The 14156-nt window shown below is 34.5% G+C and overlaps 2 protein-coding genes across 8 annotated transcripts in view; one reads left to right on the top strand and one right to left on the bottom strand.

The window, feature by feature from the left end:
- Positions 1-11690, top strand: part of DNAJC24 (DnaJ heat shock protein family (Hsp40) member C24) — a 74942-nt gene extending 63252 nt beyond the window's left edge. For all 3 annotated transcript variants that reach the window (XM_037839041.1, XM_037839042.1, XM_037839040.1), the window contains one exon: positions 5920-11690. In XM_037839041.1, the coding sequence (XP_037694969.1) occupies positions 5920-6050 (131 nt within the window). In that variant the 3' untranslated portion in view covers positions 6051-11690. The remainder of the gene's footprint in view (positions 1-5919) is intronic.
- The window catches only part of IMMP1L (inner mitochondrial membrane peptidase subunit 1), a 138117-nt gene continuing 133641 nt past the window's right edge, over positions 9681-14156 (bottom strand). For all 5 annotated transcript variants that reach the window (XM_037839038.1, XM_037839035.1, XM_037839036.1 and 2 more), the window contains 2 exons: positions 10746-10856; positions 9681-9848 (listed from right to left, as the gene is read on the bottom strand). In XM_037839038.1, the coding sequence (XP_037694966.1) occupies positions 9780-9848; positions 10746-10856 (180 nt within the window). In that variant the 3' untranslated portion in view covers positions 9681-9779. The remainder of the gene's footprint in view (positions 9849-10745; positions 10857-14156) is intronic.

Here is a 14156-nt window from a genome sequence, read left to right as displayed (position 1 = left end):
GCTTCTCTCTCTCAGCTCCTCTGTGTCCTTGCTTGTTTCTTCCAGAGCATTTCTTTTTAAGCATCTGGGGTCCTCTCTTAGCTTCTCCAGAACAAACTGTGGGCTTCATCTCCAAGTGTCTGGGTCTGTGTTGGCTCTGAGCTCTTTCTCCCCTGAGCTCTCTTCAGGACTCCAGTAAACTAATTAAAACCTAACCTGAATGGGAGGGGTCACATCTCCATGGAAGCAACCTAATCAAAAGATCTGACCCACAATGGGTCTGCCCCCACAAAATTGGATCAAAAGAATATGGCTTTTGTGGGTTAAATTAATAGATTCAAGCCAGCACACACCGTCTAATGTCCTTTCCTTTCAGTCTGAAGAACTCCTTTTAACATTGCTTGTAGGGTAGGTCTAGCGGTGATGAACTCCCTCAGCTTTTATTTATCTGAGAATGTCTTAATCTTTCCTTAATATCCCAGATATAAAATTCTTGGTTGGCAGTTGTTTTTTTATAGCATTTTAAGTATTTCCACCTACTGTTTCTTGCATCATGGTTTTTCATGAGGAATCGGCACTCTGTCTAATTTCTTGTACATAACACATTGCTTTTCTCTTGTAACTTTCAGAACTCTCCCTTTGTCCTTTACATTCGATAGTGTAATCACTATATGATGGGGTGTTTTTCTTCATGTATCCCTGTTTGCTGTTTTCTGGTCTCTTGCATGTACATATTCATGTCTTTTGCTAACTTTGGGAATTTCTTTCTCATTATTTCTTTGAATATTTATTCCATCCCTTTGTCTCTTTTCTCTCCTTCTGTGACCCCTATAATGTGTTTATTGATAGACTTGATGTTTCCCAGAGATATCTTAGGCTGTTTTCATTTTTTATAATTCTTTTTTTCTTTCTGCTCCTCAGCCTTACTCATTTCAAGTGTTTTGTCTTTGAGTTCACTGAGTCTTTCTTCTGCTGGCTCCAGTCTGCTCTTGAAACTGTCCTGGGAATTTATCATTTCATTTATTGTGGTCTTCAACTCCAGAATTCTGTTTGATTCCTTTTAAAAATTTCTGTCTCTTTACTAAGATTCTCATTTGCTCATTCATTGTTTTCCTGATATCTTTAGTTTTTTTCGCTGTATTTTCCTTCATCTCCTTCAACATTTTTAAGATTATTTTTTAAAAGGCTTTTCTGGTATGTCCACATTTTGCTGTTTTCTGGTTTTTGTCCTCTTTCTTTAGATGGGCCATCATTTCCTGTTTTGTTTTGTTTTTTTAAACCTTGGGTTCTTGTTTGGCACACTGTATAATATTTTAAAATGTTAACTCTGGGATTTATTCCCTGAGATGTATGTTTCTTGATTTCATAATCAGCTAGTGATAAGGCAGAGATTTTCTTGAGCTCCGGTCCTCCTATCAGGAAGTTCTCGCCAAGGACAGGCAGGGTCCTCCTGTCTTTTCCATGCCCGTGTCTTGTCCCAGGCTTTTGTTTCTTAGTTGTTTTGGAGTTCCTTGTATATAGGAGTTTGGGTGTCCTGTCTGTTTCCCAGGAGACCGACCTCCCTCTCCTGAGTGTTTGTAGCTGGCAAGTCTTTGCCCCAGACTGTCTGCCTTTGTAGTTTCTTAACTCCATTCATTGTCTCAAGCTTCTTTTGCCTTGAGGGAAAATTCTGGGAGGGGGGACACATGTGAGAGGACTTTCCCATGTCAGTCTTTCCCAGTTGAAATAGGGCCAAGGATCCACAAAGAGGGCACAGACTGGCTCCAGGATGCCCTGGGGAGAGGATCTGGAAGGGTGTCAAGCGCATCTTCCACATCTCCCAAAAGCTGTGCTTTCTTGGCCTGCCTGGCAAATGCTGCCTTTTAAGTAACTGTTCCCTGCAGCCCTGAGGCAGCCTAACATCTTTAAGTCTTCTCCATTGCTGGTTGCAACAAAGGCTGCCCTTCGAGCTGTGCCCCCAGCAATCCAAAGTAGGTAATGAAACATCATGGTCAGTGATTGGTCATGCAAACCCTGGGTCTTGAGGAAAAGGATTTTTAGGTCCTTTTCTGTCACCCTTCAGCTAACCAGGGGCTGTACCCCACTCACAGTGTTCTGGCACACAAGTGGGGGTTGGGCACCTATAGCTGTTGCAGGGAAAAAGCAATTTATAATTCTTTACAGTGATTTATCAGCGTCTTCCTCCCTTTCTTCCCCAGTTGCTATACAGTGTTGTTCTGTCCTCTGGAGTTTTAAACTAGACGTTTCAGACAGTTTCTACTTGTTCAGTAATTGTTCTGGTAGAAGGACTGAGTCCTAGAACTCTCCACTCTGCCATCTTCCAACTGCATGTTTCCTAGAATTTTTGTTCATTTTCTTTTTATATGCATCATAAGTTGTCAGGCTACTGGCTTTTAATTTTATACTCTTCCACTTGGATGCTAGATTTTTCACTCTCAATCTTTTGATTGTCTCTTAAGGGTGAAAGAAAAATAAGTCACTCCCCTTGACCCACCATGAAGTCATGTCTTTTTCCCATTTATCACTAGAATTTAAAAATTTAAATCCATTTTAATTTTGCCATTATTCTGATAATTCTTTGAATTGCTCAGGTTAGACATCATTAGGTTGGGAAAACAACCTTTTCTAAGTGGAAGTATTCTGTGCGTACTTAGCATTTCCTAGACTTTTTATATACTCTCTATAACTTTATTGTTACAAAAATTTACTACAGGTTTACAAATATTTACTACAGGTTTACAAAAATTTACTAATATGTGTGGATAGATAGAAGACAAACAGAACCCATCCTTACTAAGACTAAGTTTACTGAAATATTTTTTAATGGAAAATTCTTAACATTTAGGAATAGTAAAGGTCACAAGCCTTATTGCCTTAGAAAGGAATCATGTTTTTGCCTATGGAGCCACTCTTTTTTTCCCCACATGAATGAAATCCTAGAATAGAAATTCTTTATTGCAGTGAATAATTGGAAAATTTGTGGTTTTGTGTAACTGGGGTTCTCAGTGGTGATGGTAGTATCAAAGTAAATAGCTGTGAAAATAGAATACACCAACAACACAATCTTTCACTGCTAATCTGTGAAGGGGACAGATTAGAACTTGTGATTTATCAATGAGACCTGCCCAACTAGTTTTTTGAAGATAATTTTGCTTCCTTGTGTGTGTGTTTAATCTCTTATTAGGCAAATTAGTTCTTTTTACTAGTTGACATGGCTCATAAATTTTGTTTACAGAACACACTGGTTCCAGAAAACATGACAGTAGTGAAACCTGTAGCTTAGTAATTTGCCATTTTTCATTAACCTTTTAAAAATACAATCCATAATGTAAATTTATGATTTTATTTTAAATTAAGAATGTGAATTGGTGGTCCAAGCATTTGTTCAGTCAACAAATATATGGACTTTCTGATACAAATGCCTAGATAGTGAAAAAAATGTACAACGTGAAATCAAGAGTTACTATTAACGTTGTCTCGGACTCTGCAGTAAGCTTGACGGTAAAGATAATATAGAAGAATACCAGTTAACAGCCAGTTAATTAGTAATAAGTAGCTAGCTGCAGTTAGTTTTACAAAGTACAGGAGGTCCTTAGATGATTATTTAAGTTAAGGGTTTTATTATTGTAAAGATGGAAATAATCCTTATCCTTGTGAGAGAAAATACTGAACATCAACTGCTTGAAGCCATTATTTTTTTAATGCAGTTTTATTGATGATATACTCACACACCATATAATCCATCCAAAGTATACACTCAGTGGCACATAGTATCATCATATAGTTGTGCATTTATGGCCACAGTTGATTTTTGAGCATTTTCATTACTCCAAAAATAAAGAAAAAGAAATAAAAAAGAACACCCAAACCATCCCATACTCCTTATTCCCTCCTATTATTTATTTATTCTTTGGTCATTATTTTATTAGTCATCTACTTATCACTGGTTAAAGGGAGTGTTAGTCACCAGGTTTTCACTATCACACAGTCACATGATAAAAGCTATATAGTTATACAATTATCATCAAGAATCAAATTATTGGATTTCCGTCAACAGATTAAGGTGTTCCTTCTAGCTGTTCTAATAAAACACTAGCAACTAAAAAGGGATGTCCATATAATGCACAAGAATAACCTCCAGAATGACCTCTTGACAGTATTTGAGATCTCTCAGCCACTGAAACTTAATTTTGTTCCATTTCTTTTCTTCCTTTTGGTCAAGACAGCATGAAGCCATTATTTTTGCAGGAATAGTTAAAAACCAATCATGTAAGTTTAGAAGTAGAAATATTTTGCAAGTTTAAAGAGCAGTGTTGGCAAATGATTAAAATGACAAACATGATCATTTGGGCCAGTAAAAAGTTGATGGTTCCTTCAGGGCCATTTTCAGAATAGCCTTGGAAGGCTAAGCTCCAGAGCAGAAGAAAAGTTGATGAAACCGTACATGGTAGACATAGCCAAATCAGATGACAGTAGGAAAGGATGCATTTTATCATGCTTATAAGGCATACCCAAAGAACTGTTGAGAGACTGACATTAACCTTTCCCCTTATAGTTAGCCTTCTGTTCAACCTGGTCAGTGTGTTGGTCTTCAGAGTATTTAAAATGATTTCTGAGCAGATATCAATTCATTACGAACTTGATGGTGGAATAATGTAAGAAGACATTTTCAAAATGAAAGGTGTGAGTTTTTAGTGAGCATTGACAAATAAAACAATTTACTTAAAAATCACGGTCTTTTATGTATATATTGGCTTAGGAGAAGATATTGGTCATTTTTAAATTCAAGATTAAATCATTTTTCACGACGGAGGAAAAAAGGCATTGTGACGAAGAATAAAAAGCACTATTAGAATAATGAATTCATGTTTTCCGCACTGATAAAAGAGTTGGTTTTTTTAAAGTTGGTTTATTTAACAGTTACTGTTTCCAAGGCTAAACTTGGAGAGCAACTAACTACAAGGCAGTTGAATTTTATTTTCTCTTTCTCTCTCTTGCATATGATGAGATCTAAGTGTTAAAAAAAATGAAGTCTGAGAATTGAAAGAAGAGATTTGGGGTAGGAAACCAAATTGATTGAAACTTAATTCACTAATCTCTAGTAAATTTTTAGAGTAGTAAAATAGATACTGTGATCAGTTAGTTATTTTTCTTTGACAATCACTTCTCAGAGACAGTAAAAGAGATAACTTATGGATCAGTGATCCTTTCAGTCATAGGACCTAAGCATATCAACTTCTCAGGAAGATAAATTGAATAAAATTTCCACCAATATTAGGTTAAATGCTGCACCACATTACCTCCTTTGGGTATTTCACTTCAGTGACTGTCCTTTCGGCTCATAAATCATTGTAAATACCAAACAAAGTAAAAACACATACACAGAAAAAAGAAACAAGCCCTCATGTTGTGTTTATATATTTGAGTAGGATCTTTGAAATAGTGTAATACCAAAACAGAAATTATGCAGATACTGAACTTTACAGCAGAGTTAACAGTTTTTCACTAAATGGATATACTCCAGGCAAAACCTTCGTGGTTCTTAATAGTAAGACAAGTAGGGCTTTGTTTTCCTTTATCCTTAGCTGTAATATTTTAGACAAATAAATTATTGAGGAGAATGTAGAATTTACATGAATTTTAAGAAAACAGAAGACTTCACATGAAGTTCATGGGTTGCTGCTAAGCATTACCTTTTCCCCCAAGATCTTTGGATTATTGGTTCATCTTTTCAATCCATCTCCTCTACAGATAAAGATTCCTTGGTAGACAATTTTTAGAAACACTACTCCTTTTAAGACAGTTTTTCCAGTTCTCATTTATATACATTTTATCTCTACTCAGCTTCTTTCTTTTGTTTTGCAATTACTATGGAATAAACTCTGCATTTTTTAAAAAGTAGTTACTTGTAAGCATTTAAAGCGTTTTTTTTCTTTGCAGATGATCATTCTTTTTCGCTGAGTTGCCGATGTGGTGGAAAATACAGTGTTTCCAAGGAGGAAACAGAAGAAGTTAACCTGATTTCTTGTGATACATGTTCACTAATTATAGAACTCCTTCATTCTAGCTGAAATTGTTCATTACTTGAAATCCTTTAACTTGTTTATTCAGACATGTTGAGAAGAATCCATTCAAGCAAACGTTTAAAGAAGTAGATTCTTTTTTGTCTGCCGTATTATTTGCAGAGGAAATACTCTATTGTCAAGCAGACGCCAGCTGCTAAAAATAATAGAAAATTTAGTTATTTATATGTATTTATAATTTACTTACAGATTGCCAAATAAAAAAAGGACTTGAAATACAAATTATAATTAGTCAATTCTCATTTGAGAATTTGTTACTGATTCACCTTAAGAATATTCTTTTTCCTCATGTAAGCATGTCTCCTGCTTTAGTGGGTAACAGTATCATCATATTCCTTTGCAGCTAGTTTCTGATGTAACAGATGATGTGTCTAGGTAGAGATAGGCCTATCCTACCTCTGTTTCAAATTGTAAGTTAATTAGAATTAAATTAGAATCTTTGTGAATAACGTGAGTCCACTTCTTCCACAGCGAAAGCTGGATATGGATATTCACAAAGTTATTTTGAAGTTAAAGGCAGCAAGGGGCAACTGTAAAAAGAAGGATGGAATTAAAATCAGAAGGCTTAACTCAGATCTTGAGCCCATATTTTCAAATCCATGCAGCAATACTAAAGGGACTAAGCTCTTAAACACTGCCATTTTTAACTTTAGAATGTAATTTTGGAAATGGAAGCCTTTTAAAAAATAATTTGAAACAGGTATAGTAATCTCCTTTTTATGTCAAATTATTACAGTAGTTATGCCTATATTTATGAATAAGGAACCATTCCATTGCTGATATGATGAAATGAACTTTTATAATGTATTATTCTGATTATAGCAGACTGTAAATGTCATGACCCTTAAAGAGTTATTTTTCTATGTACAGTTGATTCTCATTATGTCTGGTAGCTAATGTTCTGTACAGTTGCTGCAACACTGAATTAGCGAATACTGAACCATTCCTCTTAGAGGAAATTCCTATGAGCCTCTGGTCATCAATCAGTACAGAACCTTGTTTTATGTGTTTTTGTTTAAAGAGTCCTTACATATTTCTTACAAATAATTATATGCAGTATTTCTTTACGATATACAATATTTGAATTACAGCACTTTTGTGTTATCTAATCTCACTACTATAACTCTTTCACTCAGTTGAAAAAACACATATGTAAACAGTATACATACACAGTACTCAAGGGAAACATACAGAAGAGGAAGATGTTGATGAAGACGGCATGTTGACTTCTGGCAGTTCTACCTCAGGAGTTTGGCTTTCATGACTCATTGAATTTGCTTAAAAAATTGCGTCAGCCTTGTCGATTGGCTTTTTGCCTCAAATTTTTAAGGTTCTTGGTATAAGGGGTGAATGCAGTGGTGGTTAGGTGCTTAAATTTGAGGATGCATTCAAGCATAGGGTCACATTCTTCCAGGTCATTGAAAATTTTTCCAAGGCATAAACTATTCCAATACTTTGGCCACTGTGAGAGGGACAATTCTTGGAGTCTTAGGCTGATTTTCATAGTCACCTTTGGCCATTACTGAGTTCTTGTTTGCCATCTCATCCAGGTCTTCATTGGTGAGTCTTACTATCTTCTTTGCCAAAATTTCTTCCACGTCGTCTTCCCTCACGTCGTCAAAGCTTTCTCTACCTGTATGCCATGCAGTACATATTATTTTTTAAACATCATTCTTTATATTTTCTGTAACACTTAAGAAGCCTTTGAAATTTTTCATGCAGTCCAGTCACATATCTTTCCAACATGATGATACCCTGTTTGATGCTCTCCCAGGCTTTACCGACATAACCAGTAATATTGTGTATAGTGACTGACTTCCAGTAGTCCATCATGTTGGCTTCCTTGTTGGTTTTGAGAGCCTTGCAAGTCTTCCTATAAAGCTTCCTTGTATAGTGCACCTTGAAATATTTTATTATGGCCTGACCAAGGGGCTGGATGAGAGATGTAGTATTTGGGGCATGAAAAAAACTTCCTTGGGGTGGGAATTTTTGAGTTCTCATGGCAGTGGGCTGGAGCATTAACTAAAAACCTTAAAGGCAAGGTTCTTGCCTAGAGATAGATAGTGTTCAACTTCTGAGACAAAGCAGTTGTGGAACCACTTCCAGAGTGTTTCAAAGGTCATCTGTGCTTTTTTGTTCCACCTCTAATAGACAGACATGTGGTTCTGGTTTTTCCTTTAAGTGCTCCTGGATTTGGGTTTCTGTCTACCATTTAGGGTTTGCACTTAAAGTTCTCTTTGCAATGGTGCACTATAGCAAGGTTGCTGGTCTTCAGATGATTTAAAGCAGCAGCTTTGAAGGCCATTTGTATTATATAGATTTGTTTGCCGAAGTCCTTGTAAAAAAACCAGTCTTGTCTCATCACTATTGAAAACTTGTTCTTCCATATAATCCTTTTCCTATATAACAATTAGCAGGTATTTTTAAAATGCTTCTGCAGCCTTCTGAGCTGCAGAACCTGCCTGCAAGTTTAACATTTTTCACGCCTTTGAAACGTGCAAGCAAACTAGCCAGCACAAGCCAAGAAGGGTTTAACATTCTCCTGGCCCAGGGCAACATGACCATAAATTTCTTTGGCTTTCAGCCTCAAAACAATGTTGTCCATTACATTTCTTTAAAAAAAATTGGCCGTCAACTCATGAATTCACAATTTAGCCACTTTCCCATAGCTTCATCATGCACTATAGATGTTACCTTAGCACTTCCCAGAGTGGCTTCATGTTACAGATTGGCAAGTTTCCTCTTTTGTTTTTCTGGGTGTACCATATTGTTGATTCATTAACACTTAAATCACAGCCAGCAGTACTATAACTGATGCCTGAAGGAAGCTTATCTAACAGATGTATTTTCTCTGTAAGGCACATCACAGCTTTGCACTTAAGAACACCACTTATGTTCTTAAGGACAGCACTTCAGCACTATATTGAGGCCAGTTTAGGAGCAAAATCATCAACAAAAACATAAAAATGTGAAAAACATGGCACTAAATATACTGTACTGGGAAAAGAACACTTGCTCAGTCTGAGAGGTGAAACAAGAAGGCAAAGAACATTGCCTTGTTCAACCTTAGCTGGGAATGAGTACTTCAGGCAACTCAAATTTTTCACTGTTCTGCACATACCCATGAATGACCACAAAAGCACCATGAGTATTGATTTTGGGGTTATAAATTTTAGCAAGTAGGTTAGTTTGCAAATACAGAATCCACAAGTAAAGATCAACTGTATTATTCTGTAATTCAGAATTCATTTAAATAACTTCAAGGGATCCTTTAAGGGATCACTGAAACTTTTTGAGTGGGCCAAGCATGTGACTTAGTGGCTTTTTATTATGTGAAACTTGCTATTAGACTGGACTTCAAAGTAATAGTAAGTATTCTCACTTGTAAATGTAGCTGAAGTATGAGGCATATTTAAAAATAGAGTGGATTACTTTCATTAAATGTATAAAACCAAAAATTCTAAAAGTGAGGTAGTCGTTCAGGTTTTCCACTCAAAATATATTTTTATCAATTTTAAAATTTAGGTAACTTTTGGTTTAAATTTTTATATATTTTGAACTAATGTAACTTAGAGTGTGTATGGCTTATTCTTTACATTTAAACATTAAAAATAAAAGTGAATAGCAAATATTTTATTGGTAAATACATGGTTGAAATGACAGTAATAAAATCACTTGAACAGGAGACAGTAATCAAATCAAAAGAATAAATGCTTGCTAATCATCAGAAAATCTGTGGCCATTGGGGCTGTCACGTAGAAATCCAAACTCACTCAGAGGCCAAATCTGTAAAATTGAAGACAATTAATGAAAGTGATGTTACATCACCACCATATTCCCTTTTTTTTCATTCATCCCTTTTCTCTATATCAGATAATATTTAGTCAAGAATAAAATTTTTCCGTATCATAGTAAGACTTTAGAAAATAAACGTATGTATATATATGTGTGTGTGTGTGCGTGTAAGCTGTATAAAGTTTGCATCATTCAAACATTATATAAGAAATGTGTATAATGTGAATATATACATGGGTATATAATATGTGTATGTATTTTCTTATCCTACCCTCAGTAAGATTTAACTGTAAGCCTTCAACTTAGTGTTTAGGATTTAGGTACTTGAATACGATCTCTTTTTAAGTATAAAGAATTAAATTATCCAACAGCCCCAGTATTCATCTCTGTTTATAGCCTTAACTGCTTGTAACAAAAAAGAGTCAGTGAAAACAATAACTTAGTTCTAAGGATGAAACATTTACTGCAATTACAATTAAGTCCATTTCTCACTGTACTTTAACTGGGGTAGGTATCCCTGTTACAAGTGGTTTGAGTCTAGACTGCTTCTCTGCAAATGCATACATATTAATAAATGCTCAGATGTGAGTATGGTTGTAAAAGTTGTAGGAGAGAAGGAGATTCTTTAGGCTACAACTAAGGTAATTTGAACTTTATTACTCAAACAGAAAAACTATTCTGGGAATTCTCAATTACCCATATCTGTGGTGGGGGAGAGAGTGGGAACTAACATTTTACACATAGCCATGAAGGTAAGGCCAACATATTCATAAAATGTAATCATTGCATCATGTCCACTTAAAGCCTAATGATTTCAAAGTTCATTCTGAGAGAAACATTTTATTTTTCAATTTAAAGAGAATCTACATTTTAAGCAGAAAACAGTACCTTAAAGAAGATACGTCCTCTTATTAATCCATATGGAATAGGTCCATAGCACCTGGAATCTGTAGAATTCTGTAGATTATCACCTTCTAACCAAACATGACCCATTGGTACCTAGAATTAGAGAAGAAAAGCAGCCCCTTTAAAAAAGAAAAAAAAACTAATTTGGATATTATAGATAAAAAGTATGTCTTTTGGAGGTAAGGATGAAATGTTCTAAAGTTCTCTTTTATAAAATACAAACCTTTCAATTTACAGTTTTTACTTTTCTTTCTTAAACTAATAATTTTTATTAAATAGCAAAGGTTTCAACTTTTTTTTAAAAACTCCTTTACCTTTTCATCATTATTCTCTTTTTGTTTAACACAATCCCCAAACTAAGGTAGAAAAGATCAAAACAGTGTGACGGGGTCATTAATTTAATATACTTTAAAAGAGGTCATTAGGCTGCTGACTGAAAATGTGCTTTCCTGTCTCAATAACAGCATAAGCAGGGCAGCCACTCAGCAACATCCTGGGGCCAAAATCAAGGCCATACCTATTAGAATACTTACGATGAGTTAAATGGTAATTGATTGTGACATCAATTAGAAATAATGTCAGCAGTTTGAGTGGGCTTGTCAGAATTCTAATTAAGATCCCTGTTCTGACTTTGTACAGGCCATATCTTTAATGCATTGTACTTCAATAATGACCATCAAGAACCAGAAAGACCTATTAAAAAATCATCAGTTGTAAAATTAACAAGGGTGACCTTCTATTGAATGAAAAAACCCTATCTCCTGTAAGTCCTGCGTATTAATTGGTAAATATCATAAGTTTAAATTTTCACTCCATGACAATGATAAGCTTACTTAGGAAGAAAAACATTACTATAAAAAATGCATTCTATTATATGAAACATTTGCCCATTAATATCTGTTTAAGATAAACTTAAAAAAAATTATTCTCCAGGAACAATGTTTAAAATTTCTTTTTAAAAGTTCTTTTATTTTACAGGTTTTGTTACCTAAAATACTTGAATTATTGACCAGATTTAAATAATTTGAGAAGGAATTTATTTTCACTTTTTGTTCAACTGGAAACTTTACATGAAGAAAAATATCCTTGTTGAGTTTAATAAGAAATCAGTACGATTTTTAAAAATGTATCAAATTATATTTTGAAAAATTTATAGAAGCATGTAAAACTTGAATTATTTTATGTGTTTGCCAAAACCCTGCATTTTTTTGCATTTAAATACACTTAAATGCAAATGTATGTATTTATAGAAGAAAGGACATAAGTTTTCTAAAAGAACATCAGATACAAAATCACTTTCACTTTCATTAGGGGAACTAGTTATAGATTGTAGGGCCAATAGCATGGCTAGCTCCTGCCTATCCTATAGGTAGACTTATGTGCAGTGATGCATAAGACTGCTCAAGTAGAAAAATCAGTACATTTCATATTAGTCATAAAAAGGAAAAGCAAAATAGTGAATTTGGAAAAGCTACATGTAATTAACATGCTCTGAAGTATTGCCTTGGGAGAACGTATAAGGTAAAGATTATTAGTGTTTAAATTTTCTTAGTTTCTGCTTAAAATGTGTTTTGAGTTCTAAAATCAGATATTTATGCATAAATCAAATTTATGGACACCATTAAAAGAGAAGAGAAAAAAACTCTCTGAACTCATAAGGTTACATACTAACAATCTGTAAGGATATCTTTTTCTGCCCAGCCAAATGATCATAAACCCAGACCCAATAGAAATTCTCTCTCTTCCTGAAGCTTTCCCCAATCATGCCTACTCACACCAATTCTCTGATTGTAGCATTTACTCTATAAAGTCTGCCTTGCTTGGAGACCTTGATCATAACATCTTATTTCCTGCTTAACTTGTATGTAAGTCTTTATTCTTTTATGACAGGATAAACTCATAGAAAGTAATCATATCATGATCTTTCTTAATTCTTTATAGCGCCTTAAACCATAGTTGGAACTCAGTATTTGCTGATGACTAATACATGCAAGTAGAAATTTTTTAAAAGCACAATAACAACTGCTATTAACTAGATCACTTCTGGCAGTTATGTCATAAGTTTCTTACAAATAAGCTAAATAAGATAAGTATTATCTCATAAAAAAACCAACAACTACAAGAGCTACTAAATGGTTATAAACAATCTAAGAGATACCCAGAATATATTACCAGAAGCCTTTGCAGGAATGTGACTGTCTGTCTACTCCTAGTCCTTGATTGCAAGGGGTGGATTGAAAAGGAGTAATAGTAACAAAAACTAGAGTCTATACATGGCTATCCAGTTTACTTAATTAAAAAAACAAACAAACAAACAAACAAAAACTACTCATCTGATCTCTAAAACAACCTGTGAATTAGAAGAGGAAATAGTTTCAAAGATATGCCTTGCTAACTCCTACTTATTTGAACTCCTTGTATGCTAATACCCATGTATCATTTATAGTAAAGGAATAATTCCTACATTTCACAGAGTTCAACAGTTCATGTAACGTATACAAATCAAGGAAACAACCTTGTCACTAATGTTCCCTTTAATATAATAAGAGTGCTCTATAAATAGGTAACACTCTTAAGTATTGTCTTTTAAAATTAAAGCAGTCACCTTTGCTAACCTACCTCTCTTAATTACTCAAAAACTAATGCTGTTTGAAATTATTCTTTTGAAACATATAATATTTGGGGGGGGGGAGGTTATACCACTTTTTCACTTTAAAATACAAGTTTATAGAGGTATACTTGATATAAAGTAATATTCACTCATTTTAAGTTTTGACACGAGTTTTGAAAAATGTATATATGTCCGTGTAACCACCAACCACAATTAAGATACAGAACATTTCTATCATGCCAAAAAAGTTCCCTCCTGCTCCTTTGCAGTCAACCTCCTACCCCACCCCTGGAACCAGGAAACTAGTGATCTGCTTTCTGTTACTAGAGACAAGTTTTGCCTCTTCTAAAATTTCATATAAATGGAATTGCACAATATGTACTACTTTATTTTATGGCTGGCTCCTTTTGTTCAACAATGTTTTTATGATTAATCCATGTTATGTGTATTAGTCATTCACTCTTTTTTACTGCTAAGTAATACTCCATTGTGAACTATAATGCTTATCCATGAACCTATTGATGGATATTTGGGTTGTTTTCCAGTTTGGGGCTATTACAAATAAAGCTCCATGAACATTCATGTTCATATCTATTTCTTTTCACTAAATACATAGGGTGGAATTTCTAGGTCAAAAGTAAATGTTTAACAGAAACTGCCAACTTTTCCAGAGTAATTATACCATTCTACAGTTTACCAGCAATGTATGTGTGTTCCTGTTACTCTAAAACCTTATAAGCACTTGGTATTATCGGTCTTTGATTTTAGCCTTACATTGTAGT

The sequence above is a fragment of the Choloepus didactylus genome, chromosome 6 (genome assembly GCF_015220235.1).
Source record: "Choloepus didactylus isolate mChoDid1 chromosome 6, mChoDid1.pri, whole genome shotgun sequence".
In the NCBI taxonomy this organism is placed as follows: domain Eukaryota; kingdom Metazoa; phylum Chordata; class Mammalia; order Pilosa; family Megalonychidae; genus Choloepus; species Choloepus didactylus.
This window is presented reverse-complemented; position numbering and strand designations above follow the sequence as displayed.